General features: G+C 44.2%; 1 protein-coding gene across 6 annotated transcripts in view; it reads right to left on the bottom strand.

Annotated features, from left to right (window-relative positions):
• HCFC2 (host cell factor C2) overlaps positions 1 to 23801 on the bottom strand; it is a 60055-nt gene that overhangs the window by 18604 nt on the left and 17650 nt on the right. For 5 of the 6 annotated variants that reach the window (XR_009764382.1, XM_061638883.1, XM_061638886.1 and 2 more), the window contains 4 exons: positions 22213 to 22283; positions 13851 to 13991; positions 12770 to 12955; positions 11251 to 11536 (listed from right to left, as the gene is read on the bottom strand). Coding sequence is in view for 5 of the 6 variants with exons in the window: in XM_061638883.1 (XP_061494867.1) it covers positions 11251 to 11536; positions 12770 to 12955; positions 13851 to 13991; positions 22213 to 22283 (684 nt within the window). In the remaining variant the exon portion in view is untranslated. The remainder of the gene's footprint in view (positions 1 to 11250; positions 11537 to 12769; positions 12956 to 13850; positions 13992 to 22212; positions 22284 to 23801) is intronic. The other variant, XM_061638885.1, reaches the window with a different exon arrangement.

Below are 23801 nucleotides of genomic sequence, written 5' to 3'. Positions count from 1 at the left end.
GCTTGCAATTATAACGAACAGTGAAGTCCCATGGAAAGGAGATTCATCCTCTATTTCCTAGCCTTTTGCAAGTCCTCCAGAGCAGAGGTTCCCAAACTGTGATTTGCAGACCACCAATGGTCCACAAGCTTAATTCAGGTGGTCCACAGTGTGTCTCTGAAGAACAGTGGGAGCGGTGGCAATGAACAGCAGGCACAGCATATTATGTAAATGTACTGCCTTCAAGCTGATTCCGACTTATGGCGACCCTCTGAATAGGGTTTTCATCAGGCTGAGAGGCAGTGACTGGCCCAAGGTCACCCAGCGAGCTTCAGGCTATGTGGGGATTCGAACCCTGGTCTCCCAGGTCGTAGTCCAACACCTTAACTATATTTCTATTGCTTCTTTTAGTTCTTATATTGCATTTTATTATTATTGTATTTTATGGAATGCAAACTGTAATACAATAAAATATAAGAAATAAAATAAGCAATAAAAATACAATTAAAATCATAAACCGTCTAGCACAGCACATTACAATTGCTACAACAGGCAGAAAAATCATTAAATGGTCCACCAAACCCTCAGTAATTTTCAATGGGGGGAAAAAGTTGGGGAACCACTAGTCTGGGGCAAAGCTTCATGTGCACTTGCACATTGATACCCCACTCTTCATTTCTCTATGTCACACACCCACAAATCACTTGGTGGGCCCTTTCTTCATTTTTATTTAAGGCTGCACTGCTATGTTAACTTGCCAAAACATTTTATGCATCTTTAGCCTAGTGCTTTCTTTTGAATCCTTTGTTACCCCTTCCTCCTTTTTCTCTCTACATCACACAGTACAAACTCTTCTCCCCCAGCCCGATTTTCATCTCTAAGCAATCCACCTTTTCTATGTTTCTACAGGCCTACAGGTCTCTCCGTGTTCAATCTGAATATGACAGCTCTTGATGGATCAGATCAAAAACCCATGTAATCCAGCTGTGTTCAACACTGGCCCGTTTGATCCCAAAGCAACTGGTCCTCAGAAGAATAGTGCCCTGAATATGGAAGGTCTGATTAATTATTGTGGCTAACAGATGCTGACAGACTAATCTTTCAAGAATCTGTCTACTTCTTTTCAACTCATCAACACTTAAGGGAGTGAATTACATAAATTAATTATGCACTGTGTGAAATATTCAGGCCTATTCTTAATCTACTACTGATCAATTTTATTGGGTGGCCCTGGGTTCCAGTATCAGAAGAGAGGATAACACATTTTTTTTATAATTTTATCTATCTTTTCTCTCAACTAGCCTTTCCTCATAGAAAAGGCATTCCAACCCCCTGATCATTTTGTTGTCCTTTTCTGATTCTCTTCCAGTGCCAAGACACCCCCATTTGAGAAGGGCAACCAGGACTGTACACAGTATTCCAAATACAGTTGCACCGTAAATTTATAAAGGCATTATGATACCTGCCATTTTATTTCAAATTCTTTTCCTTATATTTCCAAACACTGAATTTGCCTTACTCACTACCAACATGCTGAACTAATTTTTGTACTGAATTATTCCCATTATGACCCCAAAGAACAATGATAATTTTAGCCAGTTCACACCCCATCAGTGTATATGTACAGTGGCGAGAAAAAGTTTGGGAACCCTAACAATGGTAATTACAGAACTTCCATAGTTTTACTGTGAGAGCCTTTGTGAATCAAACCCAGACCTTTTCTAAATATTCAAGAGGGTTTATCTTAACCAACTCCATGTCTTGTGAAATAAAACAATGTGTAAATTAGGCAAACATGGAGTACATAAAGGTCAGGATAGGTGCAAAAGTACCTGGTGCATCAGTTCAATTAAAGGGAATAATTAGAATCAGGTGCTTAAGTAATTAGGTAGGTCTACAGGGGTGTGTTTGGGAGGCCCCACCCTATAAAAGGATCAGAAACTTTGTCAGTTTGGTCTTCACCATACAGTTGTGTGGAAACACATCAAGCCACAATCAAAAGACATTTGAGGACCTCAGAAAAGCAGTTATTGCAGCTCATCAGTCTAGAAAGAGTTACAAAACGATGTCTAAGGATTTAAGGCTCCACCAATTCACTGTCAAACAGATAGTCTACAAATGGAGAAGGTTCAAGACCACAGTAACTCTACTAAGGGGCGGTCGTCCTACCAAAATCTCTCCAAGAACAAACCAGCGCAGCATCCAGGAAGTCACAAAGAGCCCCAGAGTAACATCCAAGGATCTTCAGGTCACTCTTGCCTTGGCTAACGTGAGAGTTCATGACTGAATGATTAGGAAAATACTGAAAAAGAATGGTGTTCATGGGAGGATAGCCAGGAGGAAGCCACTACTCTCTAAGAAGAACATTGCTGCCAGTCTGAAGTTCATGAAAGATCACACAGATGATCCCCAAGACTTCTGGAACGTTCTCTGGACAGATGAGTCAAGGTAGAACCTTTTGGTCTCAATGAGAAACACTGAGTGCGAACAAAAGAACCAGATTCCAACCATCAAGCATGGTGGTAGGAATGTGATGGTTTGGGCCTGCTTTGCTGCCTCAGGACCTGGGCAGCTTGCCTTCACTGACACAACCATGAATTTTTAAGTGTATCAGAAGATTCTAGAAGAGAATGTCAGGCCATCTATCCAAGAACTGAACCAAAACTGGGTCATGCAACACAAGCAGATCTATCAAAGAATGGCTGTGGAAGAAGCAATTCAATGTTTTAGAATGGTCTAATCAAAGTCTAGACCTAAACCCCATCGAAATGTTGTGGCAGGACCAGAAGCGATCTGTTCATGCGCGATAATGGACTGGATGGGGGCTAATAAACTGAAGCTCAATCCAGACAAGACTGAGACGCTGCTGTTGAGTGCCTTCACTGCCCAGATGGAGGATGTTCATCCTGTTCTTGATGGGGTTACACTCCCCTTGAAGGAACAGGTTCGTAGCTTGGGAGTTCTTTTCAATTCTTCCTTGTCTCTCGAGGCCCAGGTGGCCTCGGTGGCACGGAACGCTTTCTACCATCTTTGATTGGTAGCCCAGCTACGTCCCTATCTGGACAGTGATGACCTCGCCTCAGTTGTTCACGCTCTGGTAACTTCTAGGTTGGACTACTGCAATGCGCTCTACGTTGGGCTGCCCTTGAAGATAGTTCGGAAACTACAGTTAGTCCAGAATGCAGTGGCCAGACTATTGATGCGGACCGTCTAAGGCCCTCCTCCGAGTGCCATCACATCGAGAAGCTCGGAGGGCGGTGACTAGAACCAGGGCCTTTTTGGTGGTGGCCCCCGAATTGTGGAATAGTCTCCCCAATGAGGTACGCCTGGTGCCAACGCTGCTATCTTTTCGGCGCCAGGTGAAAACCTTTTTATACTCCCAGGCATTTTAAAATTTTAAATATTCTATTTAAAAAAAAAATGTTTTATAGTGTATTTTAAAACAGTATTTCATTACTGGTATATTCTGACATTGTTTGGTTTTTGTTCTTTGTTTGTTTTGCTTTTTGATTTTCTTATATTTGTTCTATTCATATATTTTTCTTGTTTTATCCTCTATGTACACCGCCCAGAGAGCCTTTTTGGCTTAGGGTGGTATATAAATTAAATTAAATTAAATAAATCAATAAATCAATAAATAAATGCAAGGAAAACCTCAGATGTCATTGAGTTGGAGTAATTCTATAAGGAGGAATGGGCCAAAATTCCTCAAAACTGATGTGAGAGACTTTACAGGAAACACTTTATTTATATATAATTAAATTTATATCCCACCCTTCCTCCCAGAAGGAGATCACAGCGGCAAACAAAAACACAAAAAGCACCTTAAACTATCTTTAAAACAAAAGACTTTAAAACATATTCAAAGAAAACATCTTAAAAACATTTTAAAAACATTAAAAACATCTTAAAAAGCAATTCCAGCACTGACACAGACTAGGATATGGTCTCTACTTAAAAGGCTTGTTGAAAGAGGAAGGTTTTCAATAGGCACCGAAAAGGTAACAGAGATGGCGCCTTAAGGGGAGGGAATTCCAAAGTGTTGGTGCCACAACACTAAAGGTCTGCTTGCTATGTTGTGCGGAACAGACCTCCTGATAAGATGATCTCTGCAGCAGGCCCTCACCTGCAGACTGCAGTGATCAACTGGGTATATAAGGGGTAAGATGATCTTTCAGGTATCCTGATCCCAAGCTGCACAGGCCTTTGTACACCAAAACTAAAATTTTGAACTTGGCCTAGTAGCTAATGGGAAGCCAGTGCAATTCGTTCAGCAGCGGGATAGCATGTTGGTGATACCCTGCCCAGTGAGCAGTCACACTGCCACATTTTGCACCAGCTACATCTTTCTGACCAACCTCAAGGGGAGGCTCACACAGAGCACATTACGGCAATCCAGCCTGGAGGTTACCAGTGCATGGACAACAGTGGTCAGGCTATCCCAGTTCAGAAACAGCCACAGCTGTCTTACCAGCCAAAACTGGTAAAAGGCACTCTTAGCCACTGAGGTCATCTGGGCCTCTAGCAACAAAGATGGGTCCGGGAGCATCCCAGACTACAAACCTGCTCTTTCAGAGGGAGTATGACTCCATTCAAAGCAGGTAATTGACCAATTATCCGAACTCAGGAACCACCAACCCACAGCACCTCCATCTTGCTAGGATTCAGATTCAGTTTATTGGCCCTCATCCAGCCCACCACCAAGTTCAGGCACTGGTCCAGGGCTTGTACGGCCTCTCCCAATTCAGATGTTACAGAGAAATAGAGCTGGGTATCATCAGCGTACTGCTGACACCTCCCCCAAATCTCCTGATGACTGCTCCCAAGGGCTTCATACAGAACAGCATTGCGGACAAGATGGTACCCAGTGGCACCCCACAGGGACCAAAAGACAATTGCCCAATGCTAGTCTCTACAAATGACCCTGGAGAGATTGCAACCACTGTAAAACAGGGCTGCCAATATTCATCTCACCAAGTCAGCTCAGAAGGATACTATGGTCAATGGTATCAAAGGCAGCCAAGAGATCAAGTAAGAATAACAGGGTCACACTCCCCATCTTTCTCCCAATAAAGGTCATCCATCAGGCAACCAAGGCCCATTCAGTTCCATGACCAGGCCTGAACTCAGACTGGAAAGGGTCAAGATAATCTGTTTCATCCAAGAGTACTTGCAATTGCTGGGCTACAACCCTCTCAATCATTAAAAAGGGAGTATCTGCGACCAGGCAGTAGGTGTCACAAATCAATGGGTCTAGGGTGAGCTTTTTCAGGAGCAGTCAGATCACTGCCTCTTTCAGGGCAGCTCAGACCACTCCCTCTCGCAAAGATGTGTTGACCACACCCTAGATCCACTCAGTCATACCCCCTTGGCAAGCTGTAATAAGCCAAGAAGGGCAAGGGTTGAGAGGACACGTTGCTGGCTGCATCATCGCAAGCACCTTCTCCTCCTCATCAGACCACATCAACTGAAATTGATCCCAAGAAGCTGTGGCAGCCGTTGCATTAGATACCTCACAGACTACAGTAGATGTGGATGGGCATCAAGACTGCTATGGAGGCGAGCAACTTTACTCTCAAAGTGCCTTGCAAACAATTCAGTGGGCCTCTGAAGGGTCTAAAACTCCATTTTTTGGAGTTGATGTTAACAGATTCCCGACAATACGAAAAAGCTCCACTGGATGGCTACTTGAGGATGTGATGGAAGCAGAGAAGTGGGCCTTCTTTACCGTCCTCACCACCACACAGTAGACACAGTTGTGATGTTTTACTCATGTCTGATCAGCCTCACAGCATGTCTTTCGACGCTTGAGCTCTAGCTGTTGTCTAGCCTGTTTCATTGCCCTTAGTTCACTGGTGTACCAAGGTGCAAACTGGACTCCCATCATGCTGGGGGGCGCTCAGGGGCAACTGTGTTAAGAGCCCAACATGTCTCATTGTTCCACAGTGTAACAAGGGCTTCAACAAGGTCACCTACTCTAACTAGTGAAACTCCCCCAGGGCATTCAGGAATCCTGTGGATGCCTTTAGTCTCCAGGGGCGGACCATGTTAATCTGTCCACCACCCCTGCAGGGGAGGATTGTAGCCGTTAAGTCTAAACTCCACCAGGAAACGGTCTGACCACGACAATGGGATAACATTCACCCCACTATCTCCAGACCACCCTTTCCTCCATATGGAGCAAAAACCAAATCCAGGGTGTGCCCTGCCCTATGTGCTGGACTGGAGACAACTTGAGATAGTCCCATGGTTGTCATGGAGGCCATGAAGTCTGGAGCCAGAACACTAGAGGTAGCCTCAGCATGGACACTGAAATCACCCAGGAGTATTGTTCTGAGCTCCTTCAATACCACAATGAGATGGTCTCAGCCAGCTTGGTCAGAGAAGTTGCTGGGCAGCTGGGTGGATGGTACACCAGCAGTAACCCTAGTTTACTGTCTCCTCAGCCTGACACCAGGTGCAGGCCCTCACAGCCAGCTCCAAGACAGAATGGTTTCCTGGTGACAGAGATGGAAGTTCTATAGACCACAGCAATCTCTCCCCTGTCCCTGAAGCCTGTGCTGGTGTTGCACCGAGTATCCAGGTGGACAAAGCTGGGTCAAGTCAACTCCTCCCAGCTCACCCACCCAGGTCTGGTAATGCACACCAATTCGGCACCCTTATCCATGATCAAACGATTTGATGAGTGTGGTCTTATTTTCTACCGATCTGGCATTAAACAACAGCATACAGGCAAGTGGGCACAGCAGATGAACAACCAGGAACCCGTCCATGAGTGGAGTGGGAGCGAGGAACAAGGTGTAGATAGCCTTGCCCTCATCTTCCATGGTACTTGAAGTACTTGAAGTCCATGGTACTTGAAGTACTTGAAGTCATTGCTGCTCATGGAGGTGCCACCAGGTACTGAATCTAAAGGCTCACATACTTGCTCACACATGGAAATTGACTGTTGAATCAACTGTGGATACATAAATATTGAAAATGCATCATGTTTGTGTGTCATTTGTTTGATAAGCTTATCTATTGTTCTTTATCTAGGATTACAGGCTTCAATTAAGATCTATTAACATAGGTTGGAAATATGTGACAATCCTAAGGGGTTCACAAACATTTTCTCGCCACTATATTGTTGGAATATTTTGACCTGAAGTGCAATACTTTACAGTTACTTGATTCCCATCTTAAACTTTGTTCCCCACTCACCCAGCTCTTCAGTCTGCTTGTTTGTCATCATCCTGAATAATCTGAGATCATCCACAAATTTGGCTCCTGATCATTTAAAAATTAAGTCCCCCCTTTCTTACATTGTGATCTCTTCTCTCTTCACAGCTGGTTCCTCTGCAACCCCAGTTTCTTTAATTTTACTTCCTTCAAGCTATTTACTCTGTTCCTATCTCAGCTCCCCCTGCCCAATTATCTCCACTTCTCACCGAGTCTGGCAGCAACAGAACACTTGACTTTCACTTTCCCAGAAAATCACACACTGAAGGAGTCTCAGATTCCAGAGGCCATGCTGTATTGCTGACTGTCACAGGCTGCAAAAACTTGTACCAATTCTACTATTCACCCCTGAATCCTGGGGGAGGGGGAACCCATAAGGACATAAGAAGAGCCCTACTGGATCTGGCCAAAGGCCCATCAAATCCAGGATTCCGTTCTCACAGTGGCCAACTAGATGTCTATGGGAAGCCTGCAAGCAGGACCTGAGTGCAACAATGCTCTCCCCTCATGTGATTCTCAGCGACTGGTAATTCAGAGACATACTGTGTCTGACAGTAGAGGTGCAACACAGCATGATCCTCCATGAATTTGTCTAAACCCCCTTTAAAGACATCCAAATTTGTGGCCATCACTACATCATGTGGGAGCAGATGCAATAGTTTAACTATGTTCTGTGTGAAGAAGTACGTTCTGTTGTCTGTCCTAAATCTTCCAACATTCACCTTCATGGCCCCAATATCTAGTATGGTCCCAAGATCTAGTATCATGAGAGGAATAAAAACATCTCCATATCCACTTTCTCCACACCGTGCATCCATCTCACTGTGGTTGGGCAGAAGTTCCCAACAAAGAGGTGGGAACGGGCTGCATACAGTCAGAGAAGGTGCCACAAATGGCCTGTGGCCCTTATGTCTTTGCAGACCTGCCCTATGCAGTACTGGTGCAGAATCAACTTGTGTCATTCACAAGTTAGGTTAATTATCTAGATCAAGCGTCTCATGGTTCCCAAGTTAAAATATATGCCTGTAGCTAATTTTGACTTGAACACTGTTGTTGTTATGTGCCTTCAGGTTGATTAGGACTTATGGCAACCCTATGAATCAGCGACCTCCAAGAGCATCTGTCATGAACCACACTGTACAGATCTTGTAAGTTTAGGTCTGTGGCTTCCTTATGGAAGCAATCCATCTCTTGTTTGGCCTTCCTCTTTTTCTACTCCCTTCTGTTTTTCCCAGCATTATTGTCTTTTCTAGTGAATCATGTCTTCTCATAATGTGTCCAAAGTATGATAACCTCAGTTCCATCATTTTAGCTTCTAGTGACAGTTCTGCTTTGATTTGTTCTAACACCCAATTATTGGTCTTTTTCACAGTCCATGGTATGTGCAAAACTCTCCTCCGACACCACATTTCAAATGAGTTGATTTTTCTTTTATCTGTTTTTTTCACTGTCCAACTTTCACATCCATACATAGAGATCGGGAATACCATGGTCTGAATGATCCTGACTTTGGTGTTCGATGATACATCTTTGCATTTGAGGACCTTTTCTAGTTCTATCACAGCTGCCCTCCCCAGTCCTAGCCTTCTTTTAATTTCTTGACTATTGTCTCCATTTTGGTTAATGGCTGTGCCGAGGTATTGATAATCCTTGACAAGTTCAATGTCCTCATTGTCAACTGTAAAGTTACATAAATCTTCTGTTGTCATTACTTTAGTCGTTTTGACATTCAGCTGTAGCCCTGCTTTTGTGCTTTCCTCTTTAACTTTCATCACCATTCGTTTCAAATCATTACTTGTTTCTGCTAAGAGTATGGTATCGTCTGCATATCTTAAATTATTGCTATTTCTCCCTCCAATTTTCACACCATCTTGGTCCAATCCCGCTTTCTGTATGATATGTTCTGCGTACAGATTAAACAAATAGGGTGATAAAATACACCTCTGTCTCACACCCTTTCCGATAGGAAACCAATCGGTTTCTCCATATTCTGTCTTTACAGTAGCCTCCTGCCCAGAGTACAGGTTGTGCATCGGGACAATCAGATGCTGTGGCACCCCATTTCATTTAAAGCATTCCATAGTTTTTCATGATCTACACCAGCTTTTCCCAACCGGTGTGCCTCCAGATGTTGTTGGACCACAACTCCCATCAGCCTCAGCCATTGGCAATGCTGGCTGAGGCTGATGGGAGTTGTGGTTCAACAACATCTGGAGGCACACCGGTTGGGAAATGCTGATCTACACAGTCAAAGGCTTTGCTGTAGTCTATAAAGCACAGGGTGATTTTCTTCTGAAATTCCTTGCTCTGTTCCATTATCCGACGTATGTTTGCGATATGATCTCTGGTGCCTCTTCCCTTTCTAAATCCAGCTTGGACGTCTGGCATTTCTTGCTCCATTTACGGTAAGAGCCGTTGTTGTAGAATCTGGAGCATTACTTTACTTGCATGGGATATTAAGGCAATAGTCTGATAATTACTGCATTCTCTGGGATCCCCTTTCTTTGGAAGTGGGATATATATTGAAAGCTTCCAGTCTGTGGGCCATTGTTTCGTTTTCCATTTTTATTGACAAAGTTTTGTCACAATTTGGACAGATTCAGTCTCAGTAGCTTGTAGCAACTCTATTGCTAAGCCATCTATTCCTGGTGATTTGTTTCTTCCAAGAATTTTAAGAGCAGCTTTCACCTCACATTCTAAAATTTCTGTTTCATCATATGGTGACTCCGTGAATGAATCTGTAATCCTTGCATCTCTTTTATAGAGTTCTTCAGTGTATTGCTTCCATCTTCCTTTTATTTCATCTTGGTCAGTTAGTGTGTTCCCCTGTTGATTATTCAACATCCCTACCCTTGGTTTAAACTTCCCTTTCATTTTTCTAATCTTTTGGAATAGGGCTCTTGTTCTTCCCATTTTGTTGTCCATTTCTATTTCTATACAGTAACTATTGTAATAGTTTTCTTTGTCCCTATGTACTAGTTGTATAGTTGCGTTTAGGTGTTTCTATCTCCTTTTGCTTTTGCTTTCCTTCTCTCTTTAACCATGTTAAGAGTTTTTTCAGTTATCCATTGAGGTCTTTCTTTTTAACAAGAGGTATTGTCTTTTGCATTCTTCCTTGATAATGTCCCTGACTTCAGTCCATAGTTCTTCTGGTTCTCTGTCAACTAAGTTTAAAGCTCAAACCTGTTCCTTACTTGATCTTTATATTCTTCCGGGATGTTATTTAAATTGTATTTTAGCATTATGAGTGCTTTGTTGTTCTTCTTTAGCTTTACTCTCATTTTTGATATGATCAGTTCATGATCTGTACCACAGTCTGCTCCTGGTCTTGTTTTTGCAGAAAGCATGGAACTTCTCCATCTTCTGTTTCCAATTATACAATCAATTTGATTCCTATATTGACCATCTGGTGATGTCCATGTGTACAGTCGTCTTTTTGGTTGCTCAAAAAATGTATTGGCAAGAAACAAATCATTGGCTTCACAGAATTCAATAAGTCTTTCTCCTGCTTCATTTCTGTCTCTTAAACCCCATTTCCCCACAATTCCTAGTTCTTCTCTGTTCCCTACTTTTGCATTCCAGTCCCCCATGATTATCATCATATCTTGTTTTGGTGTGTGATCAATTTCCTCCTGTACTTCTGCGTAAAATCTCTCCAATTCTTCTTCTTCTGCATTTGACGTTGGAGCGTCAAACTTGAACTTGAACATTAAACAAGTTAAAATGGGCTCAAGTTGCAGGAAGCCAGATTTCAACTGGACATCAGGAAAAACTTCCTAACTGTTAGAGCTATACGACAGTGGAACCAATTACCTAGAGAGGTAGTGGGGTCTCCGACACTGGAGGCATTCAAGAGGCAGCTGGACAGCCATCTGTTGGGAATGCTTTGATTTGGATTCCTGCATTGAGCAGGGGGTTGGACTTGATGGCCTTATAGGCCCCTTCCAACTCTACTATTCTATGATTCTATTATTCTAAGTTTCCACAAACTAACTACCTGTACATCTTATACAGAAAAGTTAGAATGTCTAAGTAAATCAGCCCCTTTACCTTGGAGCCATCGAACTTGAGTGGCCGGTCCATATCCCCTTTCATTCTTTGCTGAGATCCTAAAAACGATGGCAGGTTTGGATGTGTGATCAACGTGGGCATTTGCAAGCTGGGCAGCAGTCACTGTGCATGAGGTCTTAAGGCCACAATAGATTTTCATAAACATAAGCTGATGAGGATTTTCATTAAGTTGGGTGGTTCTTATAGCCAAGTAGGCTGAATATTCCAAGATATTTCCTGAAGGCGAAACAGGAGGTTCCCATGAAAGGTGAATACAATCTGCACTCTGAGGAAAGGGAGAAGAAATTAATTTCACATTGTGTAGCTACTAGTATACAATATTTCATTATTTAAGCAACAGAGAAAGAAAGATTTATATTTCAGGTTTATTTTGGAGAGAGAATTTCAAGGTGCCAAGCCCTTTGTGCTTGAGGTTTTATCCTAATTTCAGACATGTTTAAAGGGTCCTCTGTAGTGAGGAAAAAAACACAAAAGTACACAGAGGCGCTGTGTGCTCTGACCTTGGAAAAACAATTGCCACTGTCACCACCTAGTACTCCGCATTTGTAATGCACAAAGTGCTTTACAGATATTATCTGACTAACCTCTCTAACACCAAACTCTGTCTCTCTCTCCCTCTAGCCCATGTTAGCCAAACTCACTCTCTCTTCCTTGTTCCCCTCCCCCACCTTCTATTTTCAAGCCTCATCAGGTCTCTCTTTCTTGGGGAGACCTGCTCTCTTTATTCCCTTTGCCATACTGCAAACCCCATTTCTTTTTTCTAATTCTTTCCTTAAAATCTTTTCCAAAGCCCCACAAAATCACTATCAAAGCCTCCCTTATTTCTCTCCCCTTCTGGTTCTACCTTCAGCCAATGACCCCCTGCCCTTTCCCTGATCACATCCTAGATTTCCTATGTGTATCCTGGAATGTTTTTAACAGTAACTCTTGCATTGGTTTTGAAACTCTCCTAAACTCAGCTTAATATCAGCATACTGGTTCTTGATTTTGTCTAAATGTGCTAATTCACTTTTTACATAAGCTAATTCCATGTTGATATCATAAATTTATTTTTGCTTTATCTATGGGTCTGTGTTAATTCTTCGGATGCCAAACTCTACAGAGCAGCCTTTCCCAACCAGTGTGCCTCCAGATGTTGTTGGACTACAACTCCCATCAGCCTCAGCCAGCATTGCCAATGGTCAGGAAAGATGGGAATTGTGGTCCAACAACATCTGGAGGCACACCGGTTGGGAAAGGCTGCTATAGAGTGCATCCAGGTCTCAACATCCAAAAGATCCTTAGAATGGAGTGTCACATTGCATATGAGAATCACAAGCTTGTGTGCAAACTGCACACTTCATAACATCCCCTTCTTTATTTCATTTCAAAGACTGCTTACTTTGCTCAGAATGCATTATAAAAGCACTGGCTTTTACTAAGAATAGTGATCTCCAAGAGGGGCCTCTTTAGGTTTGCACAAAACAAAACACAAATCTACATGCCTGATATTTCTTACCTTGCTAATTTTGACAATGGAAGGTGCTCCAGGAAATCCTGGGATGCAAGTCTTAAATTCGCTGACTTTACTGAATGGCCCTATGCCACAGCCATTAATTGCAGCAACCCTGAACCTGTATAAAGTGCCAGGAGCAAGATCCTGTTTCTTAAGTAAACTGTCATTTGGAACATCTGCATTATCTACCTAAATTTAAAAAAACAACAACACAATGACACATTGACCATTAATTTGCTCCATAGTGTAAAAATAAAAAAGAAACTCCAGCATGCTATTTCTTTGCAGATGGTCCTCAACTGAACCCCTGCTAGGTTCAGCTTTCTCGTATATCAAGCCATTAGGATATTAAAGATACATGGAACATAGTTTCATGAAAGCTGAATGCTTTTAAAACCCAGTAATGTCAATAGGAGAATTGAACATATACTTAAATGTCTCCCATTGTGATCATAGGGCTTTTAATGTGCTTAACTTTAGCTGTGTCCATGGGCATGTCATCCTAAAACGTGAGGAGCAGGAGCACAGAAAACTATAGCAAGAATAATATGGCAATAATGGGAAGGCCATAGGGCAACAGATATAAGAAATAAAAACATATTAAAACAAAACATCTTAAAAACATCTTTAAAAAACAACTTTAAAAACATCTTAAAAGCAATTCCAGCACAGTCACAGATTAGGATAAAGTCTCTACTTAAAAGACTTGTTGAAAGAGGAAAGTCTTCAACAGCTGCCGAAAAGATATGTGCCTGTCTAATCTTTAAGGGGAGGGAATTCCAAAGTGTCGGTGCCACAACACTGAAGGTCCACTTCCTATGTTGTGTGGAACAGACCTTCTGATAAGATGGTATCTGCAGGATATTTTACATTGCATTGCATTTGGACATGGGTTTGTATTTTATATACGTTGTGAGTCACTTTGTTGAGCATGGTTCTCAAAAAGCAGATTATAAATCTTGCAAATAAATACATAAATGAATGAATACTAGAGAGAAAGAAAAACAATAAAAATTATCAATAGGGGGAAAAGACAAGTGGGCAACAGATTTTAGAATATGTAGGTAAAAGAATTAACAATTACCGTGCTGGAAATGATGGCCTTTTCTTCTGGCAACAAATAGAACTGATTCACTAGAGCACTGTTGCTTTGAAAAATGCCAACATCATACCACCTTCGTTCTTGTTTTCTCATTCTTGCATTCTGCCTTGGTGGAGAAGTTTTCTATGGTTTGGAGAACAAGTTTCATTAGCATGTGGAGAGTCTACATGGCAATAATTTACAAAACATACATACATAAACCCACAAGATGTGCAAGTAGGAAGGACAAGGTAAGGGAAACTAGGGATTTCCCCCCCAGCCATATTAGCAATGATAACTTGGTCAACACTGCGGTATCACACACGTTTGGTAGCATGGCGACACCTAGTATTTACACAGCCCCACCTTCCCCAGCCTGGTGTCCTCCCAATGCTGTTGGATGCCCAACTCTCATCAGCCCCAGCCAGTATGGTCAATAGTCAGGGATGATAGGAATTGTGGTTCAAAACTTCTGAAGGGTATCAGATGTGGTATGGATGATTTAGTGCATTTCAAGGATTCAAGCACTTCATATAGATTATCTCAGTATTTTTTTAAAAAGTCCTCTAATAAGTATTATCTCTATACTGCAGAAGATTTATGTAACTTTAAAGTTGACAATGAGGACATTGAACTTGTCAAGGATCAATACCTCGGCACAGTCATTAACTAAAATGGAGACAACAGTCAAGAAATCAGAACGCTAGGACTGGGGAGGGCAGCTATGAGAGAACTAGAAAAGGTCCTCAAATGCAAAAAAGTATCACTGAACACTAACGTCAGGATCATTCAGACCATGGTATTCCCGATCTCTATGTATGGATGTGAAAGCTGGACAACGAAAAAAGGGGTAAGAGAAAAATCAATTCATTTGAAATGTGGTGTTGGAGGACAGCTTTGCGCAATGGACTGTGAAAAAGACAAATAATTGGGTATTAGAACAAATTAAACCAGAACTATCACTAGAAGCTAAAAGGGGTCTGGTTTTTTTCTCTCTCTTTTTACAATTTGAACTCTTGATTCTCTCTGACTGTTTTGTGTATCGCCATGAAAATTTAGAGGGTTGTTAAGCTAGCGTTTCTGAGTTCAGGACTATACGTTTTGTATGGTTTTGTTTTGAAATGAACTTATGAGAAGCATCAGAATGGCATGGGGGTTATTTTCAATATTGCAGAATGCAAAAAATCCATGCTGACTGTATAATAGTAAGATCAGCAGACTGAGGCCCACTTACTGGTACCATAATCCTCGAAAAACCATTTCCAGACAACCAAGAAAAGGGCCTTTACAGTGGCAGCACTCACCATATGGAACAGCCTCTCCTCAGAGATATAGCATCTACCATCTATGTTTTCAACACATGCTGAACACTTACTCATCTACCCAGATGTTCCCAAATGCAATGCTGGTTGTTAATAGATGACACATTCTACCACCTACTGAAAATTCTATTTTCTGTGATGAATGGAATTGCTTGTAGTAAGATTTGATTGTTTAGGTTATGTTTTAATTGCATTATAACTGAATAATAAAATGGTCCCTTGGACCCACCTGAAGGGTGATTTTCACAGGTACGCCTGCCATCAGATTGGGTAGTACAACCATCTAGCGTCCGAAGGCAAGAATGCACTAGAGTTAAAACCTGGGGCTCGAGCCCCTCCTACTCCAGTCTTCATGATGACGAGTCCGAAGTGGTAATCTGAAAGTAACCAAAGGGCAAAAGCCCCAGCAGCAAAGAAAATATACATAGCAAATATCATAGAACTTGCAACATAAGAACAGGTTTTAAGTAAAGAAAATCAGACAGAGCACGAAGCACATAGATTGAACTATATACGAAATACTGAACCAATTTCCCCAGAAATCCCCCACAAGGGAGGGACGTGATGGCAGGCGTACCTGTGAAAATCACCCTTCAGGTGGGTCCAAGGGACCATTTTCCACAGGTAGCCTGCCATCAGATTGGGATGTACCAACGTAGCCCCCTAATAGGGAGGGATTCCTAGGAAGTTACAAATCAGAAATAACGTGTTGCAGGACACGTCTCCCGAAAGAGGCGTCAGCTGAAGCATAGCGATCAATCTTATAATGCTTCACAAAGGAGTTAGGGGTAGCCCATACCGCCGCTCTGCATATGTCTGTAAGAGGAGCATTAGTTAGGAAAGCTGCCGTAGTGGCAGCAGACCTGGTCGAATGGGCCGTGATGTTAGACGGCACTGGCAAATTAAGTGACTGATATGCAATAGAAATACAGGCTCGAAGCCAACAGGACAAAGTGGATTTGGACACCTTTTTTCCCAAAGATCTCGGATGAAAGGATACAAATAATGCGTCTCTCTGTCTAATATCCTGGGTGCGAGAGAGGTAAACTTTGAGCGCTCTCCTAACATCCAGCGAATGCCAGGCCTTTTCGAGGGGATGGACCGGCTTTGGACAAAAGGATGGAAGTACAATGTCCTGGCTACTGTGGAACACTGAGTTGACCTTAGGACAGAACGATGGATCCAGCCTCAGGACTACAGAGTCCTTATGGAATACGCAGAGATGACGGGCCGATGACAGGGCCTGTAACTCCGAAATCCGCCTTGCGGAAGTGATAGCCACAAGGAAAAGGACTTTAAAAGACAACAGTCTTAGAGGCACCGAGGCAAGAGGCTCAAATGGAGGTCGCTGTAATGCCTGCAAAACTTTGGAGAGGTTCCAGGATGGAAAGTGGTGACGTACCGCTGGAGAGAGGTGGGTAGCTCCTCTTAAGAAGCGTTTGATGAGCGGGTGAGTGCCTAGGGGTGCTGCCGATGAAGAAACAGACAGAATTGAGGAGATGGTGGAGGCCTGTCTACGCAGGGTGTTCGGTCTGAGTCCCAATGTCATGCCTCTGTGTAGGAACTGTAGAACGTGCTGTACAGTGGCTTGGGGTGCTGAAAAACCTTTAGAAGTGCACCAGCTGGAAAAAGTACGCCAAGTACTCTGATAGATTCGAGTAGTTGACGGACGCCGAGATGCTAAAATAGTGTTTATGACCCCTTGAGACAGACCAGCAGAGATCAACTGTGTCCGCTCAAAAGCCAGGCTGTCAGTCTCAGCCAGTTCGGGTCCGGATGCCAAACTGGTCCTTGGGAGAGAAGATCCGGCCTGATTGGAAGAGTCCAGGGAGCCGCCATTGACATCGAGAGGAGGTCCGAAAACCAGGGTCTGCGAGGCCAGTAGGGTGCTATGAGTAAAATCCGTGTCCGTTCGAGTCGGAGTTTTGTCAATGTCCTGCCTAGGAGTGATATAGGCGGGAAGGCATACAGGAGCCCATGTGGCCATGGTGTCGTCAGCGCATCCACTGCTTCCGCCGTTGTCTCTAGGTACCTTGAGAAGTAACAAGGCAGTTGGCAGTTTTGGCTGGAGGCGAAGAGATCCAGTGAGAGGGGGCCGAACCGCCGCTGAAGGAGGGTGAACACAGCTGGATGAAGTTTCCATTCTCCCGGATGGATCGTTTGCCTGCTGAGCCAGTCGGCCGTAACGTTTAGCGTGCCGCTGAGGTGTTCTGCTTGTAATGACAGGAGGTGGGACTCGGCCCCGTCGAAGAGTCGTGTCGCTTCCTCCTGTAGAGCCCTGGACCTTATGCCTCCTTGTCTGTTGATGTGAGATTTCACGCAAACATTGTCCGTGCGAATTAGGACGTGTTGTAGAGCAAATAGTGGCTGGAAGTGTCTTAGAGCGAGATGAGCAGCCCTGAGCTCCAGCCAGTTGATGTTGTAACTTAGTTCCTGGGTTGACCACACGCCTTGGACAAAGGTGGAGTTGCAATGGGCTCCCCAGCCGGACAGACTGGCATCCGTGGTGATTAGGACTCTGGTTGGGTCCCGGAACGGTGTCCCCTTGGTAAGGGAAGTTGTGGATACCTACCAGCGGAATGATTGCGTCAGAGATCGGCCCAGAGGAATTACGCGATGGTTGGACTTGGAGATGTCTGCTTGAAAGGGTAGGAGAGCCCATTGTAAAGGTCTGGAATGATGTCGGGCCCACGGAACGATGTGAATGGTGGAGAACATTGCCGCGAGAAACTGGGCCAGAAACATGACATCTGCTGTGGGGCGATGTAGAAGTAAGTTTGCCATGGCTGTGATGGAAGCAATACGGTCTGGGGACAGAAAGGACATGGCTAGGGACGTGTCCAGTATTGCCCCTAAGTGCTGGAGGCACTGAGTTGGTTGTAGATGACTCTTTTCCGCATTGATCAGCCAGCCGTGAGAGTGTAGTGCCTCTAGGGTGAACTGGATCTGCCTGTTGGCCAAGTCCCGGAAGCCTGCTCGGAGGAGGAGGTCGTCGAGATAAGCATAAATATGGACCCCCTGGAGGCGGAGATACGCCAGCATGGTGGCCATCACTTTGGTGAAGACTCGGGGGGGCCGAGGAGAGGCTGAATGGAAGGGCCCGGTATTGAAAATGGAGGTGGCCTAGTGCAAATCTCAGGAACCGTCTGTGACCCGGGCAAATTGGGATGTGTAAGTAAGCGTCCTTCAGGTCGATGGATGCGATAAAGTCCCCTTGTTGTAGAGCCTCTACAATAGACGCCAGAGATTCCATCTTGAAGTGGCGGTATTTGACGAAGCGGTTGAGGCCCTTGAGGTCTAAGACCGCCCTCCATGAGGAGTCTCGCTTGGGAACCGTAAAGAGGACGGAGTACACGCCTTGTAGCCGTTCGGATGGGGGAACAGGCTCTATAGCGGCTATCTCTAGTAGATGTCGTAGTGCGTCCTGCATGATCTTTTTGCGTGCCCTGGAGACGGGGGAGATGCAAAATTTGTCCGGTGGTGTCCGCCAAAATTCTATATTGTAGCCCTGGGTGAAGAGAAGTCTGACCCAGGAGATGTTTGTCAAGTTTAGCCAGATGCTGGAGAAGGAGAGTCTGCCTCCAATGGGGATGGAGTCAGAACTGCCTGCGTTGACGGTTTCCTCTGCCATATGCCTGCCTGCTCTGGTATTGGCCCCTGTATTGTGATCGTTGTCTGGACCAGGGTGCCTTGAAGGGACGGAAATTTGTAGGCCTGGTGTCCCGTCCTCGTCCACCGGGTCGTCCTCTCCGAAAGGGTTGGAAGGAACGGTAAGGGGTAAACCGTCATCCGGGTCTGCGGTCGTCTCTTTTGGCCGTAGCTAGTGCAGGTTTACGATTGTCCTTGGGGTCGACAAGGACTGCTTTGAGAGCGTCCTCGCCGAAGAGCATATTTCCCGAGTATGGAGCTAAGGATAAGTTGGTTCTGGCAGTCGAGTCGGCGTCCCAATGTTGGAGCCATAGAGTACGACGAGCTACAATTTCGGCTGCAAGGGCGCGTGCACCGTGATGGGAAGCGTCTAATGTGGCGTCGGCCACAAAGGCAGCAGCCTTGTGTATCTTGAGGATACCTTTCCTTAGTTTGGCGGGATCCGGGTTGGGTTCGTCAAGGATATCCTCTAACCACATCATGGAAGCCCGTGAGAAGATAGAGGCAGTAGAAGAGGCCCGGATGGAATGAGCGGAGGCCTCATGGATCTTACGGAAGACAAAGTCAAGCCTCCTCTCATAGGGGTCCTTGAACAGTGATTCGCCTTCCTTTGGAAGGAGAGAACGGGATACAAGATTGGAAATAGGTTGGTCCATCCCCGGGACGTTCAGAAAGGACATGGATTCCGGGTCCAGGGTATAGAGCTTGTTGGCTAAGGAGGAGGAACGACGTGGACGAAGGGGACGGGCCCATTCTTCTCTGGTCAGTTTTTTAATGGGGTCTGGCACGGGAATGAAGTGCTGCACTGATCTGGGGGACTTGAGAACTCTGGCACCCTTGACAGGAGGGACAACCGGTTGAATAAGTTCTGGTTGAATGCCAAGAGTGTCCAAGACTCTACGTGACAGACGAGAGAAATCCGCCGGGTCAAACAGGCGATAGGAGATCTCTTCCTCCTGGTCAGATTCCCCACTCCATTCATCCAGGTCAGTCTGAAAAACGTTCATGTAGTCATCAGACTGAGATTGTTCTACGTCCAATCTACCCCTGACCACCTCATATGGGTTAGGAGAGGGTAGTGGAGCATCAGTATTGTCACTGGGTTGTCTCGCAGAGCTGGGCTGTCGTGAGGTTCCGGGCTGAGAAGACAAATGTAGAGTAGGCTGGGGATGAGATAGGCACCCCAGCAGCTCTCGTAGTTGTTGCAGGAAGTCAGGGGTCAACTGTATCCCTGGGGGAGTGGAAGAAGGTAGTGCCTGTTCCTGAAGAGGAATTTGAGGCTGCCCATGCGGAGTTTGAGGAGCTTGACAGGGGAATCCTTCAAACTCTTCCTCTGAAGACTCAGAAGGAGACTGGAAAAGTGCAGGAACGGCTGCATGGCGAGGTTTCTCTGGGAGTGATGATACGTAGCGTGCTCTCTTGGGCGCTCCGTGACCAGACAGGTGTTTAGTCTTTGCTTTTGCCTTGGCGTGTTTATGTTTAGCTGGCTGGCGTGGGGATGGATGGCCTGCTTCAGGGGATATTGTCACCTCAGGGTTCAAATCCGCCATGACAATCTCTGAATGACGCCCACAATGGGGAAGGAGCGGTAACAGAGCCAAGGTAGAAATAGTATAGGACAGACTAGAAACAGTATGACAGGAGTGAGTACGCCCAGTACGAGAAAGGTAACAACTCAGGTAAGGTTGGCGCCAAGCTAAGTACACGCACACAATGGGGAAGGTGCGAGACCGCTAGTTACACTGCCAACTTGGCCTTGAGCTAAGTACACGCACACAATGGGGAAGGTGCGAGACCGCTAGTGACACTGCCAGAGAGGTAAGCTTTATTTAAAAATTGCAGTGTGGCCAAGGTTAGATACACGCACTCAATGGGGAAGGTGCGGTACCACCAAGGTGCACAGACTAGTCAATTGGATGTGCACCTACAAATATACACACACACAATGGGGAAGGTGTGGTATAACAGGGCTACTGGATGTGCACCTACAAATATACACACACACAATGGGGAAGGTGTGGTATAACAGGGCTACTGGATGTGCACCTACAAATATACACACACACACTGGGGAAGGTGTGGTATAACAGGGCTACTGGAGGTGTACCTACGAATATACGCACACACAATGGGGCAAGTGTGGTATAACAGGGCTACTGGAGGTGCACCTACAAATATACGCACACACAATGGGGCAAGTGTGGTATAACAGGGCTACTGGAGGTGCACCTACAAATATACACACACACGAAGAGGAAGGTGTGATATAACAGGGCTACCTGATGTATCTGAAGGGAATACTGATTAAGTGAATATAAATTTGATAACCGGAGACTACACAAGTCCCACAACAGGGCTACTTGCTGTGTCTGAGGGGAATACTGAATAGGTGAGTATATGTTTGTTAACAGGAGAGCACACTGCTAAAAAACAGGCGAGAGGGGCGATATCAGTAAGCGTAATTGAGCCCAAGCCGGGTTGAATGAACAGCAGGGCTGAGGGGCTTCTGTAAAAAAATAGAAGAAATTGCAATGGCGGCCGCCGAGGGAGCCGCAGCCGCAAGCTTCCCTAAGGACAGAAATAAATAACAATGGCGGCCGCGATATAGGGGTTGGCGGGAAAAACGGGAGCGCTACAAGAGGCTTCAGAACGGGCGGGGTGTCTACGAGGGAGCCGCAGCCGCAAGCTTCCCTATGTAGAGGCTAAAATATAGACTGAAATAAGGAGGGGGGAGACCGCAGCCGCGGAGCCCCCGCTAAACGAAAAAACAGCAACCGCTGCTGTTGGAGCCTAACAGCCGCGGAGCCCCCGCAAACACGAGAGAGCAGCAGCCACTGCTGGAGGAGGCTGAGAAGGCTGAGTAATAAACGGCAAAAAGGGGGAGGGGGGGACCGCAGCCGCGGAGCCCCCGCTAAATGTAAAAGCAGCAGCCGCTGCTGGTGAAGCCTCAGGGAAGAGCCCCGAAGAAATCAAGAGGTAAAAAGATAAGAAGAGTAACAGAATGGAAATAAGACTTAGCTACGCTCTGTCTAAATTCAGATCTGCCTCGGACAGAGGCAAGAATGAAGACTGAAGTAGGAGGGGCTTGAGCCCCAGGTTTTAACTCTAGTGCATTCTTGCCTTCGGATGCTAGATGGCAGTACTACCCAATCTGATGGCAGGCTACCTGTGGAAAATTGTTGCTTTGCTTAGCTTTTTTCATTTGTGAGGTTTGTACAGGAGACATTTCCAAAGGACTGAACCAGACATGAGGAGATGGTGGCATGTATTCTGTTGCCCTATATATTTAAAAACATGACATTAAGGTGTAACAGAAGTTAAGTAAACAAGGGAAATATGCCAGTGCAATATGCCATACTAGCAATATTCTTTACTTTAAAATTTCATGTACTTACAGGCAATTGTACAACTGAATCATTTGGACTAACACAAGCGACTCCTGTTGATGGAACTGCAGTCTCTTTAACTAAAATAATAAAAAAGAGATTAAAAACTATTATTAATTCAGGAAAAACACTTGAGCTACTGACAGCTTTATTTGCTGTTGTTCAAATGTATTTCAAAGAAAAAAGTTCCATCAATTTTGTGTGTGATGTACATGTAGCTAAATGTTGACCGTGCAATAATATACAATTACTACACCACGAGTTTATAACTGTGTGCTAAGTGGAAGAAACAGGTATGCTAGCTTGGAATCAATACATATAGGTGACTTTGATGAGTACAAAAAGATGTCTGCATCAAGCACAACACCCCAAATGGTAAATTTCCACCATTAAAAAATGCTTAACAAAATTGTTCAGGTATTTGTTGTACGTGAGGAATTTAAAATAGAAATTTTAGGTGTACAGAATTTGTAGAAAGAGTAATAGTTCAAAATATGTAACAACTTTTTCAAAACTCAAGATATAAACACCTAGAAACAAAACAATTAAGTGTTTGCATGCCAAAATTAATGGTTTACTGTGAACATGCAGGTAGCTCCCACTTCACTCCTCCCCTAGAGCAAACAGGAGCAACAAACCATAATCCTTGGTGTAGCATTACATTTGAAACTGGAATTGTGGTTTGTTTTGCTCCTACACAAGCCACAATGTGAAGCCAAGGTTGTTCTTAACTTTCCAATCATGGTTTGTATAGAGCAAAACAAACCACAGTCCCAGATTCAAGCATAACACTAAGCCAGGGATTGTGGTGTATTGCTCCCAGTTCAACTAGAGAAGCAAAGCAGGAGTGATCAACACATTCACAGTAAAGCGTTCATTGTCATTTAGCAAGTGTATAGGAGTATAGGACCTTATAGGAAACTGCACTCACTGAAAAGTAATTATTTATTGCTTAGATACTTTATCCACTTAGCTCATATAAAACTGATTGTTTCAGACATGTGTGTCACAGATCACCAGAGAAATTATTAGAAATCCATAAAATGGTACTTAAAGAAATAATGTGTCTAATTGAGAAGTAAAACAAGTTAATCTAAAATTCCAAAAAATATTTTTTTCAGAAAACATAGCTAAAAAAAAGGGAAGGCAAATAAGTGGAACACAGGAGGAAAAAATTCTACCCCAAACTGTATACTTTTCACCAAAGAATCTTAAAATGGAGATCTTTTGGTTAAATGTTGGGCAGACTAAAGCATGGACTTCAGGCTTCTGACTGCCAAAGATTTCATCTACATTTGCAGCAACTAGGGCTAATCTTCAACCCAGTCTCTAGGAAAGAATGAGAAGTTTACAGTCACAATTAAAAATAAATAATAGCTAAGATTATCTTAGATACAGTATATATATATGACAGTATGTGAAACAGGTTCAGGTTTTGAACTTGTTCACAACCGCCCCATTCTGTACTTGATGACTCATTTTAAAAGCCTGCTGGGTTACCATGTTTTGCGTGGAGATACCTTATACAGAAGTGTCAAAGTTTTTGTATCAAAGTCAAGTAATTCATTTACATTTGAAATCTGTGGATATGGGGGGGG

Source organism: Rhineura floridana, chromosome 8, assembly GCF_030035675.1.
Source record: "Rhineura floridana isolate rRhiFlo1 chromosome 8, rRhiFlo1.hap2, whole genome shotgun sequence".
NCBI lineage: Eukaryota > Metazoa > Chordata > Lepidosauria > Squamata > Rhineuridae > Rhineura > Rhineura floridana.
The sequence above is the reverse complement of the archived record's forward strand: the minus strand, read 5'-3'. Positions and strand labels throughout refer to the sequence as shown.